Source organism: Diabrotica virgifera, chromosome 3 (genome assembly GCF_917563875.1).
Source record: "Diabrotica virgifera virgifera chromosome 3, PGI_DIABVI_V3a".
Taxonomy (NCBI): Eukaryota; Metazoa; Arthropoda; class Insecta; order Coleoptera; family Chrysomelidae; genus Diabrotica; species Diabrotica virgifera.
Genome location: NC_065445.1, coordinates 229,341,503 through 229,359,888, shown reverse-complemented (window position 1 = coordinate 229,359,888; position 18,386 = coordinate 229,341,503). Strand labels below are relative to the sequence as shown.

The 18,386-nt window shown below is 30.5% G+C and overlaps 1 protein-coding gene across 1 annotated transcript in view; it reads right to left on the bottom strand.

The window, feature by feature from the left end:
• LOC126881579 (double-stranded RNA-binding protein Staufen homolog 2-like) overlaps positions 1–18,386 on the bottom strand; it is a 43,646-nt gene that overhangs the window by 9,735 nt on the left and 15,525 nt on the right. Inside the window, exon 5 of the mRNA XM_050645924.1 lies at positions 2,963–3,396. Within this exon, the coding sequence (XP_050501881.1) occupies positions 2,963–3,396 (434 nt within the window). The remainder of the gene's footprint in view (positions 1–2,962; positions 3,397–18,386) is intronic.

The following is an 18,386-nucleotide window of genomic DNA, read 5'->3' as shown; positions in this document are numbered from 1 at the left end:
GTGATTTTCTGACGCGCTCGAGTAACTGCAAAAATCCCCGCTTGGGCTACCCTACCATTATCACTGCTCTTGACAAAAGATAGCTGATAATAATGCGTTTTTAGTGCATTGCCCAATATCCAGATTATATCTAACATTTCATCAGTAATCAGTAAGAAACAATAATTGTTGTAATTACTATTTTTTAAAAGTTTTATTGTACCTAATATTATACAGGATGCACCAAAAGTAGAATGCCGGTCGAATATTTCGCGAAATGAACATCGGATCGAAAAACTGAATAATATGTGTTCAATATTTTTGTAAGAATCTATTGAGTAACATCAAACACAACCTCCCCTCCCCCCTCCACCTCCTGAAAGTGATGCGGAGGTAACTTTAAAATCTGAAATAGGAACCCCCGTTTTTTATTGCAGATGTGGATTCCTTATGTAAAAATAAGTAATATTTATTCGACATATTTTTTCAAATTGTGAATAGATGACGTTATAATCGGAAAAACGATTGTTCGTGATACCCTTAGGTCAGGCAAATTATAGAAATGGTCTAATATCTCGAGAAATATACTTTAAAATGAAAAATCAAAAGAGACGTTTTTACTATTTTTCAAAAACCTATCGAATGACATCGAACACTGCCCTCCACTACCACTCCTTGGGGGTATGGCGGGAGTAACTTTGAATTCTTAAATAGGGACCCCTATTTTTTATTAATTATTTGGATTCCTCTTGAAAAAAATAAGTAACATTTATTGGAGACATTTTTTAGAATTAGTGATAGGTGGCGCTATAATCGGAAAAATACAATTTACGATCATGATAACTTGTGTGCATATAGCGCCAAATATCTACAATTCTAAAAAATGTCTCGAATAACTGTTACTTACTTTTTCATAAGGAATACAAATCTGCAATAAAAAATGGGTGTCCCTATTTAAAATTTCAAAGTTACCCCCGTCCCACCCCCAGGAAGTGGAAGTGGAGGGTAGTGTTTGATGTCATTCGATAGGTTTTTAAAAAATATTAAAAACGTGTTTTCTGGTTTTTCATTTGGAAGTATATTTCTCCAGATATCAGACTGTTTCTATAATTTACCTAGGGTGACACGATAAATTGTTTTTTCCGATGATAGCGCCATGTGTCCATAATTCGAAAGAATGTTTCCAATAAAGGTTACTTATTTTTACTTATTTTTAAATACTATTAGATTTTATTTTTAAAACTTATTTTTACGTAAAGAATCCAAATCTGCAATAAAAAATGGAGGTTCCTATTTAAGATTTTAAAGTTACCTCCCACCCCACCTCCAGGAAATCAAGTGGGGGACGTGTTTAGTGTCATTTGATAGATATTTGAAAAATATCTAATACATATTTTTCAGTTTTTCAATCCAATGTTCATTTCGCGAAACATTCGACTGTCCCGCTACTTTTGGGACACCCTATATATGTAATGTTGGTTATAACGTTTTAAATATCCAGTAAAACACGTTACAACTTTATATTGTTGTGCTGTAGAAGTGAAGCCGATTTCAAATTTAAAATAAAATATAGTTTTATATTATTTTTTAAGCACTTTTCTTTAGTTCAATCGTTTGGGTCAAATCTTTAGACGTTAATTTGACTGCCTTTTCTTCAATGCAAATGAATGAAAATTTGTAGACACATGCATTCGCGGGAACAAAACACGAATAGTCAATAAAAAAAAATTTATGTTTATTAATTGTTTAAATAAAAAAAAAACGATTTTATTGGAAAATGCTTAAATTCTCTTGTTTTTTACAATGTAGAAACTTGAAGCTTTTACAGATTGTAGCTAATTATATGAACTATACATAATTTCACTTTTTACGTTAATTGTTTACGTTATGCTTCATTAATAAACAAGAAAGTGTCAAATTTTTTGCCCATTCCTACTACTTTTCATGTTTGTACATCATGTTTATAAACATCCTAAGCGGCGACGATTTTGAACGATCATATCTTTGTTTATATAAACATCGGCGCTTATTCGTTTCAATTTTCAATAGGATACGAAACAAAACTTCAACCAAAACTCGAATTCAAAAAATTCGTGTTTTTAACGTAGTCTTAGAAAAACCACCGGTACAGACGTTTCGTGATACAATTACCATTAGAATTCGTAATTCGCGAGAAATTAACAGGGTCTACACCGTTCAATAGTAAAGCAATAGAAGAGATGGAAAGACTGCGAAAATTGTAATAGGTGTAAATAATGATTTTGATTTAAGAAATGTATAAAGAAATTACAGAAAATGTACAATGTATGTATCAAATGTTGAAATAAATTTAAAAAATGTGTCTTATCATATATACACCCTTTTTTTAAACATGAAGATATATTTTAATGTTTGAAAAGTGTAAGACTAAAAGGTAAAAAATAAAAAAAATGAAACAAGAATTTTTAAGAAACGCTTTTCTTTAGTTACGAGTGACTAAAATTAAAAATATATAAATTAAAAATATTATAAAAAAATCAAGTAAAAAGCAAAAAATAAAAAAATTCAAACTCGAAGGAGTATTCGAAAAAAACTGTTAGACATTAAATATTCAAAAATCTCACACATTCGTTAAAAAATTGAAAAAATCTAACACATTCTTTAGAGAAAAGCGTGGGGCGCGAAAAGTAAAATAGTATCTATCCTCACACCGTGTATTCGATGAAGACGTATTCGAAGATGTATTCGATGAAGAAAAAACATTTTTTTTTCATATTTTTATATTTTATATATTTTATTTTATAGGGTATTTCATTTAAAAAAATCAACTTTATTAGACACGTCGTTATAAAACACACTGTAAAATTACAACTAATGTTAAAATATGGAGTTTTATGAATAACTTTTTTTGTATCTTTTATTATAACAGAACTACTGAGCTTGCTCACACTAAGCAGCCACCCTGTATAATCAACTATGAAAAATATGTTAAAAACAAACATACCTGATCTTCCTCTCCAAAAATATTTGTAGTCATTGTTTTAATAGATTCTCCCACTTTGTCAAGCATCATCCCAATCTCATCAAACTTAGTCTTGATCAGCTTGTTCTTTTTATTTTTCTTCCTATTCTTTTGTTTCTTGTCATTTTTTATAAAATTTCTAGCTTCTTCCTCTATTGGAAGAGGCTCCAATTCAGCTATTTTTGCCAACATATTGATAGCAGCATCTCTTTTTGATTCTTTTTTAGAAAAACCTTCACCTTCTGTTATAATATCACCCAATCTACATTCAGTCTTAAATTTTTTCTTGTGAGACATTCCAGATTCTTTTATGACTTCACATTCTATACTCATTTTCCTTTTTTCGGCTTCTTCATACACTTTGGAGATAGGTGACTTCAGGTAATCTTTATTCTGCTTGCATTCAGCTTCAGATCCTTGAAATATTTCAAAATGTCAATATTGTGGAATAAAATAAAAATTAAATATGACATTTATATTTATCAAATACAATTTATTAAAAAAGAAAACATGACATTTATTTATAAGTAGAAAAAAACTGATTACATGATGTTTTGTAGCTCTGTAACATACCACAAAAAATTAAAGATCCGTTAAATGTCTTTTAAAAGTTTATTAAATACCTCATAACTCAGAGTACTGTATATAGTGCGGGGCAAAATTAATAAATTCATTTTCTCTAGAATGGGCGATTTTGGAGATAAATTTTGAAAGGTTGTTTAACTCTGTAACCGTCACACATTAAATTCATTAAAATAAAATTCTAACAAATTTGTGTGGGCGTTTTTTAAGCGGCTATGAACGTATCAGTGGGGTTGGTATATGCAATTTTTGTATAAAAAGTGGAGTTTGAAAACGTTGCCCTCAAGTAACATTATCCATTAGTGGTATAATGAGAACGTTGCTCCAAAGCAACAGTATCAATTTGAGGTTAAAATTTTTGCATTGTGCAAACGAGGAATCACTATCAACAAAAGTAATTTTTTAGGGCTTACAATATGTAAAAAAAGCTACAAAAATAAGCAAACATGAACTTTATCACTTACACAGTTACAAGAAAAAACAAAGATAAAAATTTATGGAGAGTTAGGGAAATTAAAGAAACAATTCTTGCCCGGTGTAAAACATAATCTCATGTCACATTTTTGACACATAATTGTCGTGTAGCCATTCTTGCAAAAGCGGCATCTTCCTTTTGGTCCATAGATGGGCCAGTGTTCCACGTTGTCTTTCCTAGTGATGTCACGTGATCGACTTTTCGTAGGAGTTACAATTTTTTCGACCGTCTCGTTCAGTGAAGGCCGCCCCTTCTTTTTTATTTTACCTGTTTGGTGAAAAGATTCAGCTATGTCCATTTTAAATTTTTTTAAAGGCATTAGTTTTACTTTTAGCTCAGCACAATGATGTTTATATACTAGCCAGGCATTGACAACACACATATCTAATAGATATGTAAAAATAGCATAGTACCATCGTCTAGCCCTACTAGGACTGGCAGGGCAAGGAACATCAGCTTTTTGTTTGGAATGCTCCATATATTTATTTCTACCTATTTGTATTTCATCATATTCATCCTGCAACTAAACACTCATCCAAATGCTTACTTTCGATGTCCTCATCATCGGATATACTATCTATATCTGATACATCTGCTTTAACAGGAACTATGTAGCTCGTTTTTTTTTTCATAAAACGTAACAGGAGGGATGTCTATATTTCTGAAAAGAAAATTTAGCTTAGTTTTTACCATTACCACTTAGCGTCAACGTTGATTCTAAGCAACATACTTTTTAGGCAAAGTTTTTGCTAAAACTACTCAATGTACAACGTAGATATGTATGTTTTAGATTATAAATAAACCTTTCCTAAATAGATTCTAAAAATATTACAGCAAAATACGTGTTTTTACTTACCAATTTATTTATATTTAACTAGCAACGTCGGCACTACAACACTTCCATTGAAACCTCACACTCGAAATGATGCTTACTAAGTTAAAAAATTTTAATACAGGTGGCGCACATGCCGGAATCATAGACGAAAGGTTGTCGCTTGGATACCACACCGTCCTACTGTGGTAAAATTCGACGTATATGGAAATTTTGGACATCTTGGATATTAAAGCACCCTATGTAACGCACAGCTGAATGTGGCTGAATTTTTATGTTTGTGGGTCACAGTGTTGCCATGTTGTTTTCTATATATTTCTTTCATAATTTCAATCAATGTTAAATGTACCTACAAGAATAATAGAATAATAACGTTTACTTCTCCGTCATTATACTAGGTAAAATGACAAATGAGGTGTCAAATGAAAGCTTATAATCCAAGGATCGTACTAAATGTGAGAAATTAGACCTAGATTGTCTGTCCCTCAAAAAATAAGCGTTATATTGGGGATTTCTAATGTTGACATTAAAAGTTGCACTATTTTTTTTTTCTATAAAACATTTTGATCTAAAACTTACCAGAAAACTTCTTTGTACTCTTTACTTTAAAATAAACGTGATTGAGAAGCTAAATTTTAAACTTCGTCACACAACTTTTGCGATTAAACTTTGCAATGCACAAATCCGCACCTTTTTCTTTGAAACATTTAGCCAGGGAGGTAGTGTCAAATTTGACCGGAGCATTTTAGCATGGCTGGTTTCTTATTATTTAGGTAGGTGCTCCAAAGCTTATTAACAAATGATGTGTCAGCTGGCCCAAAACCGGGGATTTTAGTCAAGAAAAGGTAAAACATGAAAGTTGATGGACCAACGCTATAGCTTAAATGTCAAATATTTATATACGTTACTCAGAACATTTAATGGACTTGCTTACTTGGCGCCTACCTTTCACTCAGCAGATCGGGGTTCAAATCCTGGCGCGGAAAATTCTTTTTGTTTTTTTAAATTGACATTTTATTTTGAAAAATATTTATTTTTCTAATACCACGTTTTTATTTTTTATACGAGACAATATAAAAAAATCTGTATGTCTTTTATAGAATCGCAAACTATGCATTTTTAGTCATATTATGATTGATCTTAATAAGCAAATGTGTTGTACATGAACCCCTGAAGGTTTCTGAGTTGGTAAGACCAACAATCTAAGTGAAAAGGGAGATATTATTTGTTATTTTTTTGGACAAACTGTTTTTTCTTAATTTTATATGTTGTAGAACCGAAAGATACAACCCTAAATTTTCACTTTTCTATCACCAACCCCCATGTTTTAATAGCAATCTAAATATTTCCCTATTCTCTATAATATATAAAAATGAATGTTTTGTCTGTACCTATGTCCCTTATAGAATCGTAGATTATGCATTTGGCAGAAAAAAGTATAGGTACGCAATATTTTTAGTATTTTTTGGCTTTCTGGTAATTTTAGGTATTAAACATTCAAACATTATTTAGTTTTAAGGCGGTACGAAGTTTGCGGGGACAGCTAGTTAATAATAAAAAAATATTCTTGGACTAGTGTGGCAAAGATTAAAAAGTATAAATCAATAATTTATGAATTTTAGATTGTAATAAAAAAGCGTCAGCTGCATCATGTACGTTGCAAAAAATGTTAGCTGGCCAAGTACACATGCCAGAAAAATAAGGAAACCCCGTATCTTTTTGGCAAAGCTGAAAATTATATATCCAAGTTTACAATTCAATACCTAATTGCACATTTTAATTTATGACAGCAGGTATTTTGATGTGTGAAAACATATTAGCTGGTTTTTCAAAGGGCAGAGTAGCGCTTAAACTCTCGGAATAAACACTAACCAGTACCTAACATTTATGATTTATCTAATTATAAGGTATCTGTTAATAGATACTATTATAGACAAGTTCTAATTATTAGATACCTATTATAGGTATCTTTTTTTTCATTTTCTTAGCAAAGATTTTCTAAGATTTTATTCTAAGATTTTCCGCCATTCTGTTCTGTTCCTTGCTTTGTTCCTCCAATTGGTAATCTCAAGTGTTTTCAGATCTTCTTCCACTTGTTCCATGTGGACGCTTTTTTCTTACAATCTAAAATTCATAAATTAATGATTTATACTTTTTAGTCTTTGCCAAACTAGTCCAAGAATATTTTTTTAGTATTACCTAGCTGACCAGGCAAACTTCGTACCGCCTTAGAACCAAATAATGTTTAAAAGTTAAATACCTAAAAATTACCAGAAAGCCAAAAAATACTCAAAAATATTGCGTCTACTTTTTTCTAATAAACAATACATACTTATTGTTTTGTGGTGTCTGCGTAAATAATTTATTTACGCAGACATCACAAAATAATGATTACTTAGGTTGGTCGTATTAACTCCTTCCTGGGTTCATGTAAGTACAAAAACTTTGCTTGAGGTCATTATATGATTAAATGCATAGTTTACGATTCTATAAGGGACATACAGACAAAAATTCATTCTTATATACAATAGAGAACAGGGAAATAGTTAGATTGCTATTAAAAATGGGGGTTGGTGATAGAAAAGGGAAAAATTAGGGTTGTATGTATTTTTTGGTTTTACATCACATAAAATTATGCAAAAAACAGTTTGTTTAAAAAGATAAAAAAATGTCAGGAGGGGGGTGGGGTGGGGAGGCCAACCCCCTTTTTCACTTAGATTGGTCGTACTAACTCAGGAAGCTTCAGGGTTCATGTACAGTAATTTTGCTTATTAAGGTGAATCATAATATTTATGATCAAATGTATATATTATGCTATTTCATAAGTTCTATGCATAATTCTATAAAAGACATACAGATTTTTTTATATTGTCTCGTATAAATAATAAAAACGTGGTGTTATAAAAATAAATACTTTTCAAAATAAAATGTCAATTTAAAAAACAAAAAGAATTTTCCGCGCCAGGATTTGAACCCCGATCTCCTGAGTGAAAGGTAGGCGCCAAGTAAGCAAGTCCATTAAATGTTCTGAGTAACGTATATAAATATTTGACATTTAAGCTGTAGCGTTGGTCCATCAACTTTCATGTTTTACCTTTTCTTGACTAAAATCCCCGGTTTTGGGCCAGCTGACACATCATTTGTTAATAAGCTTTGGAACACGTACCTAAATAATAAGAAACCAGCCATGCTAAAATGCTCCGGTCAAATTTGACACTACCTCCCTGGCTAATTCATAACCTTTATCATGATAAGAATAAAAACTTGAGGCAGATACCTTTGTCTTCAGAAATGTTACAGCTATATAGTGTAAACATTTCAGAAACAAAATATTAAAATGGAACAGAGTTGTAGCGACGTAAACGCAAAAAAACGTGATTTCTTTTTTTTTATTTTTAGGTTAAAATTGCGATTTTGACAATGTTCCCCCACATAAAATTCAAAATAAACTTCATTTTCGTTTTCAGCACCCTCGAAAATATAAAGTATGAATAAAATTAGCCATTCATCCCTCTGTGGTCAGTATCTCGAAAACTAAGCGCTTTTTTGAGGGTGTCACGCTCGTGTATAATATCACAAAAATTGTAACGTGATAATATGAAAAAATAGAGGATACGGCAACGATGTCACAAGTGATGGTCGGATCGAACGCCAAAATCTACACAGATATATTAGGGTGCTTTAATATCCAAGATGTCCGAAATTTTAGAGTTTGAAGTCAACCTTGCTTGAGAGCATCATGCGCGCTTACAGGGTTAATTATCTATTCAGTAATATAAACAATAAGATCATTATTTTTTCAGGGTGGCCAAAAAATATTTATTGAATTACATTAATTGACGCAAAAAGAAGAATATATGTAATTTATTTAACTCAAAATATAAATTGTACCGTTGTCAGAAAATAGGAAAAATGTTTATTTCACAGATTCCTGCAAATTCACCTGCCTCTTGGCAGTATGAACATTTAATTTAAACGAAAAGCAACAGGGTTGGCAGGTTTAAACCAACATGTTTAAAACCTTGGTTTAAACCATTATTTAAATCAACTGGTTTTTTAAGAAAAAAACTGGTTTTTTATTGAGCCTCCAAACTGGTGTTTTTATTTAAAGTTTTTTATACACCTGCCGCAAATGAAGAAAATTAAGATAAATAAATTTTATTTTTTACTTTCGAACTTAGCTATTTTGAATATGTTATGATACGTTTGAAGATGTTTTTTGTTATTTTAATTTTTTGTGTCTGTAAATAAAAATAAAAGTTGTCTAATCATTTTTTTCATTGTTACTATGTATTTTATAAAATAATTTATTCATTTGTAAAGTATTTACGCTTTGATATGTATGATACTTTGTACAAAAAAAAAACTGGTTTGGTTATTTTGTTTTTTTTTTGAAAAACCTTGGTTTTTGCCTACCCTGAATAGTCTAGGCGCCAAATAGAAGTCACCGTGTCCTTTTCAATTCTGATGGACAAACTCAACGGTTTCTTATGAATTTTTGGATTCTGATTACGAATTTCGAGGGTGGATTTCGATCCGAGTGGTCAAAAAATTGTTATAAACAATTATAAACAATTTAATGGTTTATAAGGCTCTGGCTCATAAACTAAAAGAGATATAAAAAATGTTTCAAGTAAAATTTGTTCCTTAATAAAAAATGAAAAAGAAAACGTTTACTAAACTTAAATCCAACAATTACAACTCAAGATATTGTAAAATTAGTGCACAATCGAAATTGCAAATTGCAAAATAAGTATTTTTCGAAGCTTTATCGATTGTAACTCGGCTTCTGCGCATGCAAATGAGCTTTTCAAGATCTCATTTTAAAGCTTAATTATTAGGCTTCCAAACAAAGTTTGTCAAATTACCTTATCTTCATTTGTTTTAAAGTTATACTCGTTTGAAGTTATAATTTTCTTAAAAAAAATTGTACATTAATTTGTTTATAAGGGTTTCAAGCAAAGAGCTATAAACATTTATACTTTAATTAACAATAATAATAGAAGAACTCAAAGGGAACATGTTGAGCTTACGAAAATGTTCGTAAGTTTATTTTTGGCCAAGATATCGATATTCTAATGATAGCGCAATAGAGGCGCAATATCGGCTCACAGCGTAAAGGTTCACGCGCTAACTTCTCGATGCAAATTATAATTTCTATGTATATTATATACATTATCTTCATTTTTCATTTTTGAATATCCTAATAAAATTTTATCATATAATTCCTGTATTTAAATCATCATTCTGTAGGTACCTCGTATCACCTTTCATTCTATTTACTTTGTCTTCTATTTTTTGTACTAAATGAGAAAAAAAAAATCATTAAAAACTAATATTTCAGAAATATAACTAGAATGTAAGTTGATATTATTTATGAATACTATTTTTACAAACATTTTATTTTATGCATCTGCATCGAGATATACAGAGAATCTCAGCTTTTTTACATCTGCATAAGTTCTTTGAGCAATTTTTACAGATACATGATGGTACTAAATCTGATCTGAAGGCATTAAAATTAAAACTTTTTGGGGCTTCAGAGTTTCGTTATCTATATGATATCCATATACAAGTGGATCAAGTTCTTTTGCAATATCTTCGAGGCACGTTCATTGTGTGTACACCACATAAAATGCTCGTTTTATATGCAATTGTATTGAGTTCGATGTTGGTGCCATATCTTCAACAAGAGAAACGCCTCCACGGTCCTATAAACAAAAGCGTAATTCATCAAAAGTTTTCACATTTTCTGAGTTATTCAGAACCTTTACCAAAAATTCTTCCGCTAGTTTAAGATTTTTCTGAATAGATAACTCCGAGCAATCCATAAATTAATTTTGTGCTATTAAAATATCTATATCTTGGCCAAAAATAAACCTACAAAATAAAGCCTACAAACACTTTCCTAAGCTCAAAATATTATTAATGTTAATTAAAGTATAAATGTTTATTGCACAAATTTATTAAAAACCCTTATAAACAAATTAATGTACACATTTTTTTAAGAAAATTATAACTTCAAACGAGTCTAACTTTAAAACAAATGAAGATAATTTGACAGTAATTTAATAAACTTTGTTTGGAACTCTATTAATTAATCTTTAAAATGAGACCTTGAAAAGCTCATTTGCATGCGTAGAAGCTGAGTTACGATCGATAAAGCGTCGAAAAATACTTACTTGCCCGTGAGCCGATCTTACGCCTCATAGCGCGCCATTAAAATATCGATATCTTAGCTAAAAATAAACTTACGAACATTTTCGTAGGCTCAAATTGTTCGTTTTAAGTTCTTCTATCATTGTTGTTAATTAAAATATGTATAAATCTTTATAGCTCAAATTTGCTTGAAACCCTTATAAACAAATTGATGTACAATTTTTTTAAGAAAATTATAACTTCAAACGTTTATAACTTTAAAACAAATGAAGATAAAGTAATTAAACAAACTTTGTTTGGAAACCTATTGATTAACCTTTAAAATGAGACCTTCTAAGATTCATTTGCGTACGCAGAAGCCGAGTTACGATCGATAAAGCTTCGAAAAATACGTATTTTAAAATTTGCAGTTTGCATTGTGCACTAATTTTACAATATCTTGAGTTATAATTGTTGGATTTAAATTTAGTAAACGTTTTTTTCTTCGTTTTTTATTAAGGAACAAATTTTATTTGATTATTTTTTTCACCTGTCAAATTCTGACGTTTTTGCTTTTTCAGCCAATCACCACGCGTCGTTCTAGCCAATCATTGAGTGTAATACTGATAAAACAGCCTCTTCCTTGATAAAACAGTCTCTTCCCTGATAAAACTTAAGGTACCCTAAATTTCACATAATACGACATTGGAAAATCTCATATTAGTTATAAAAATTGTGTTTTTAATAATTGTTCATTTTCGATTTAAACAGTTTTTTATGTATTAACAATATAATAAATAAATTGGTTCATTTTTAAATCATAAAATAATTTATCTATAACCTACTTAAGACATTGATCCTAGTTGTCTTAAAAATATTTCACAGATGCCCGTATTTACTAATAATACATATTGGTTCACAAAATAATCTTTTCAAATACCACTCGTCCTCTAAATTTTGCTTGATAAATTTTTTCGTTTTCATACTTAAACTTCTTTATTTAGGGTAAAATCACTCAAACAAACCGAAATGGATAAAATCACTCGTCCTTCGGACTCGTGATTTTATCATTCGGTTTGTTTTCGTAATTTTACCAAATAAAGAAGTTTTCGCGAAAACAAAAAAATTTATCGATAAAATTTAGAGGACTCGTGGTATTACCTTTGAAAAATTTTTTGTTATCTCTTTTAGTTTATGAGCCAGAGCCTTATAAACAATTAAATTGTTTATAATTGTTTATAACAATCTTTTGAGCACTCGGATCGAAATCCACCCTCGAAATTCGTAATCAGCAGCCAAAAATCCATAAGAAACCGTTGAGTTTGTCCATCAGAATTTAAAAGGACACGGTGACCCCTCTGGCGCCTAGACTAGAAAAGCAATGTTTATTTACGAAATAAACATTTTTAAACAATTTTACAACTGCGGCACCTCCCGGCACTGGATTTGTTATAAGGACCTCTTTTTGAGTAAGTTTGTGCAAAAAAAAACGAATCGGAATAATTTAACTAACGGGGGTGACGATACAGCCTTGTTTAACTAAGATTCTCAGGAACTACATGAGACAACTTCCGCCGAACATAACCCACAACCTGATGAAAATAGTCGACTCCTTACTCAAACTCATAGATAAATAGCTTACTTAGAGCTTTTCACACGGATAGAGATTGATCGGTTTTCTGTAGTTTCCACATTCCATTACAAATTGTACCTGTCCATAGCAAAGTAGGTACAACCACAGCTGCTTTCAACACGTAACAGTAAATTCAGTCAATAATAAACCAAAAAATAAAACAATTCTGAAAAGGACCGTTCTCCAAGCCCGTAATATACAGGGTGTCCAGAAACTCTACCGACAAACGAAGACAGGAGATTCTTCAGATAATTTTAAGACAATTTAACCCAATTCACCTAGTCCGAAAATGCTTCTTAAGGGAGCTAGAGCTCTTTGAAGATGGCGTCATGAAATTAGTTTTTCTTAAATACCTCCAGAACGCTTCTATTTAGAAAAACAAAAATTGGTATGCATATATACTTTTCGGATGTGAATCGATTCCATCCATTGCAAATTTCTAGTACCGGTCATAGGCGTGCGTTTTGGGTAGAGCAACGGGTATTTTATCGCATAACTTTTTTGTCCTTAACTTTTATGCATTTTTGACACCGGATTATTAAATTGTGAGGTATTCTAGTACTAAAAGGTACTCTTGATTAAAGTCGGTAGGACACACCGTTTTCTAGAAAAATCGATTTGAAAGTTTTTCGTTTTTGGAATTTGAAAAAAAATTGAAAGAACTTTTCAACAAAAAACGAAGTATTTTACCAACATAAAGTAAGAGTAACTTTTAGTACTCGAATTCCTCATAATTTAATAATCTAGTGTCAAAAATGCTCAAAAATTCAAGACAAAAAAGCTATGCTGTAAAATAACTGTTGACCTACCCAAAACCGACGCCTATGACCAGTACTAGAAATTCGCAATTAATGAAATCGATTTATCTCTGGAATATAAATAAATGTACCAGTTTTCGTCTTTCTAAACAGTTTTTTTTTTTTGAAATTTTTTTTTTAATTCAAAAAGCGAAAAGTTTTCAAATCGATTTTTCTAGGAAACGGTGTGTCCTACCGATTTAAAACAAGAGTACCTTTTAGTACTAAAATACTTCTCAATTTAATAATCCAGTATCAGAAATGCATAAAAGTTAAAGATAAAAAAGTTATGCGATAAAATAACCGTTGCCCTACCCAAAACGGACGCCTATGATCGGTACTAGAAATTTGCAATGAATGGATTAGATTTATATCTTGAAGATAAATACGCATACCAATTTTTGTTTTCCTAAATAGAAGCGTTCTGGAGGTATTTAAGAAAAACTAATTACAATACACCATCTTCAAAGAGCTCTAGCTCCCTTAGGAAGCATTTTCGGACTAAGTGAATTGGGTTAAATTATCTTAAAATTATCTGAAGAATTTCATGTCTTCGTTTGTCGGTAGAGTTTCTGGACACCCTGTATAGTAAAAGAAATGACAATGTATACTGGTTTATTAATAGTCCAGAGAAATAAGGTTTTTGTCATGACACTTGATCAAACAGGTTGCAAATGGGTTTTTTGGGTACTATATACAGTGTGTCTGCGTAATTTGGAACCATATGGGAAACTTTTTTAATATCAATTTTACGAAAAAAAAGTTCTTCTTTATAAAGTGTTCTGCCTAGTCTAAAACCTAAGATGCAATCATCAGATATCAAATTTTATTAATAATATACGAGGTATGTCCAAAAATATGAATTTCGCTCAAGAGTAAAGTGCCTTTATATTTCACAATATCAAAAATTGGTATTAAGAAAAGAGATTTGTAATTAAAAATTATGTTATAATATGCATTTACACTCTTCCAATTGAAAAAAAAATTGAAAATTTTCCTCAAATTACGGATACTTAACATCACTTTTATTTAAGATAACTCCGTTATTATTAATTTTGCGAAAAAAGTTATTCTTTATCATAAGATAAGATGCAATCATAAGATATTAGTTTATTTCAAGTTTATACGAGGTATGTCAAAAGATATGAATTTCGCTCAAGAGTAAAATACCTTTATAGTTCACAATATTTCAACTAGAAGGATGCAATTGCATATTGAAACATAGTTTTTAATTCTGAACAACTTTTTATAATAACAAATTTCAATATTGTGAAAAATAAAAGTACTTTACTCTTCAGCGAAATTCATATTTTTTGACATACCTCGTATAAAATTGACATTTAATATCTTATAATTTAATCTAGTTGTCAGACTATGCAAAACATTTTATTAAGAATAATTATTTTTCGTAAAATTAATAATAACGGAGCTATCATAAATAAAAATGATGTTGGGTGTCCGTGATATGAGGAAAATTTTCATTTTTTTTTTTTTTATTTAGAAGAGTGTAAATGCAGATTATAACATAATTTTCAATTACAAACAACTTTTCTCAATGACAATTTTCGATATTGTGAAATATAAAGGCAGTTTACTCTTGAGCGAAATTCACATTTTTTTACATGCCTCGTATACTGTTGATAAAATTTGATATCTGATGATTGCATCTTACGTTTCAGACTATGCAGAGCACTTTATAAAGAATAATTTTTTTTTTTTCGTAAAATTGATATTAAAAAAGTTTCCCATAGGTTCCAAGTTACGCAGACACCCTGTATAATACATTATAAATACAAAAATGCCTGCCACAGTTCGAACGAGAATTTTAGTTAACAACAAATAAGGGTCAAAAATGACAATTTTTTCGTTTAAATCGGTACAGGTAAAAATAGGGTAATTATACACTAAGCGTCAAAATTAACGCACCACCTTAAAAATGGGACATTTTTGAAGCCTCGTATTTTCTAAACCTGTTGTCCGATTTTAGTGATTTTTTAGTATGTTATAGCTTTATTCTTCAAGAATATCTATGTAATAATATTGTTGTTAAACAGGTAAGTGTCATTGTATACCGGGTGTAACAATGATAGTGTGTTTTTCCTCAAAGCTCGAAACACTCTGTGGAATATTCTAGCGTATATAAAATATTGAAATTAAAACTAAACTGTAGCCTTAGGGTTTCTTAACATTTTGCTTTTTGATTCATTCGCTTACGTTGCGTAATAAAAAAGTTAGGTACTTTAACAACTAGTAACGTTCTTCATCAATCCAGGGTGTTTCTAAATAAGTGCGACAAACTTTAAGGGGTAATTCTGCATGAAAAATAATGGCCGTTTGATTTATAAACATTGTCCGCAAATACTTCCTTTCCGAGATACGGGATGTTGAATTTTTTCTTACAAATTGACGATTTATTTACTGCTCTAAAACCGGTTGAGATATTCAAATGAAATTTGGTAAGTTTTAAGAGGTGGTTATTGCGCACTTTTTGGCATACAATTAAGAATTTTATATTTACCATTGGCGTACATACGGGGATTATGACCGGGTAATATGACCCGTATGCACGCCAATGGTGAAAATAAAATTCTTAATTGTAGCCAAAAAATGCGCAATAACTACCTCTTAAAACCTACCAAATTTCAATTGCATATCTCAACCGGTTCTAGAGCAGTAAATAAATGGTCAGTTTGTAAGAAAAAATTCAACATCCCGTATCTCGGAAACGAAGCATTTGCGGACATATGTTTATAAGTCAAACGGTCATTATTTTTCATACAGAATTACACCTTAAAGTTTGTCGCACTTATTTAGAAACACCTTGGATTGATGAAGAATGTTACTAGTTGTTAAAGTACGTAACTTTTTTATTACGTAACGTAAGCGAATGAATCAAAAAGCAAAATGTTAAGAAACCCTAAGGCTACAGTTTAGTTTTAATTTCAATATTTTATACAGGGTGTAACAAAAATACAGGTCATAAATTTAATCACATATTCTGGGACCGAAAATAGTTCGATTGAACCTAACTTACCTTAGTACAAATGTGCACATAAAAAAAGTTACAGCCCTTTGAAGTTACAAAATAAAAATCGATATTTTGCAATATATCGAAAACTGTTTGAGATATTTTATTAAAAATGGACATGTGGCATTCTTATGGCAGTAGTATCTTAAGAAAAGGTTATAGTGAAATTTAGACATCCCACAAAAATTTTATGGGGGTTTTGTTCCCTTTAACCCTCCCCCCAAACTTTTTTGTACGTTCCAATTTAATTATTATTGTAGTACCATTGGTTAAACACAATATTTTAAAAACTTTTTTGCCTCTTAGTACTTTTTCGAAAAGTCGAGTTTTTATTGAGATATTTTGAATATTTGTCAAATCCACCACGTATTTGTATTGGGACAATGCAAGTTCGGCAAAGCGACCCCTATTTCTACGCTCTGTACTTTTATTCGCACTTTTAATTATATTGGCCAATTATATTAGTCCTGGTTACTGGATAATTGTCAAGGCCATAGTCCAAAAAAATAATAAGAAGAAAACATAAGATTCAGGTTATGTTATTAAAACGTAAACAATTGTATGTAGTAAATAAAATTAGTTATTAAAATGCAGTACTGCAAGCAAAATACAATTAATTAAATTTACCTTTATATAATAATTGCATATCATATCAATATTGTGGAGCAATATATAATTTTTCTGCTTCAATGACAGAAGGTATGAAATATACGTCAATTTGACAATTTCAATTGACAATATGAATTATTTAAGATAGTTGCAATATTTCTCCGCGACTCGCGCACGGTCGTTTCTCGTTTCCCTTCCAAGTACTTGCACACCGCGAATATGGTTAAGTACGATTATGGAGACTTTGTAATAATATGAAAATTTATTTATGATTTACATTTTTAGGTATATTTTGAACCATATTAAAAAAGAAGCCACATCTCGATAAAAGGTGCCTTATCAGAAAATACAAAGAGGCAAAAAAGTTTTAAAAACACTGTGTTTAACTAATAGTAGGTATCGCAGTAATAGTTTAATTGGAACGTACACAAACATTTGGGGGGTTTAAAGGAACAAAATCCCCATAAAATTTGTATGTAAACATATTAAAAAAGAAGCCGCAACTCGATAAAAACTGTCTTATAGAAAAAATACTAAGAGCCAAAAAAGTTTTAGAAATATTGAGTTTAACTAATGGCACCACAATAATAATTTCATTGGAACGTACATAAAAGTTTTGGGGGGTTTAAGGGAACAAAATTCCCCTAAAATATTTATGGGGCGCACAAATTTCACTATAATTTTGTTTTAAGATGTTCCTGCCATAAGAATGCCCCATGTCCATTTTTAATAAAAAATCTTTAATTGTTTCCGATATATTCGAAAACATCGATTTTCATTTTGTAACTTCAAAGGGCTGTAACTTTTTTTATGTACATATTAGTACAAAGGTAAGTTAGGTTCATTCGAACTATTTTTGGTCCCAGAATATGTGATTTAATTTATGACCTGTATTTTTGTTACACCCTGTATACGCTAGAATATTCCACAGTGTGTTCCGAGCTTTGAGGAAAAACACACTATCATTGTTACACCCGGTATACAATGACACTTACCTGTTTAACAACAATATTATTACATAGATATTCTAGAAGAATAAAGCTATAACATACTAAAAAATCACTAAAATCGGACAACAGGTTTAGAAAATACGAGGCTTCAAAAATGTCCCATTTTTAAGGTGGTGCGTTAATTTTGACGCTTAGTGTATATTAATTTTATTTGGAGTATTCATCTTTTAGTAGATCAGCAAAGGTTTAAAATGGCAGTTTTTGAATCTTGGTTCGATCATTTGTTGCTTCGGAAATTGCAAAATAAGACTAAAAGTTCGAAAATGAAAAATTTGCATAACTTTTGCGAAAATGAACTTAAG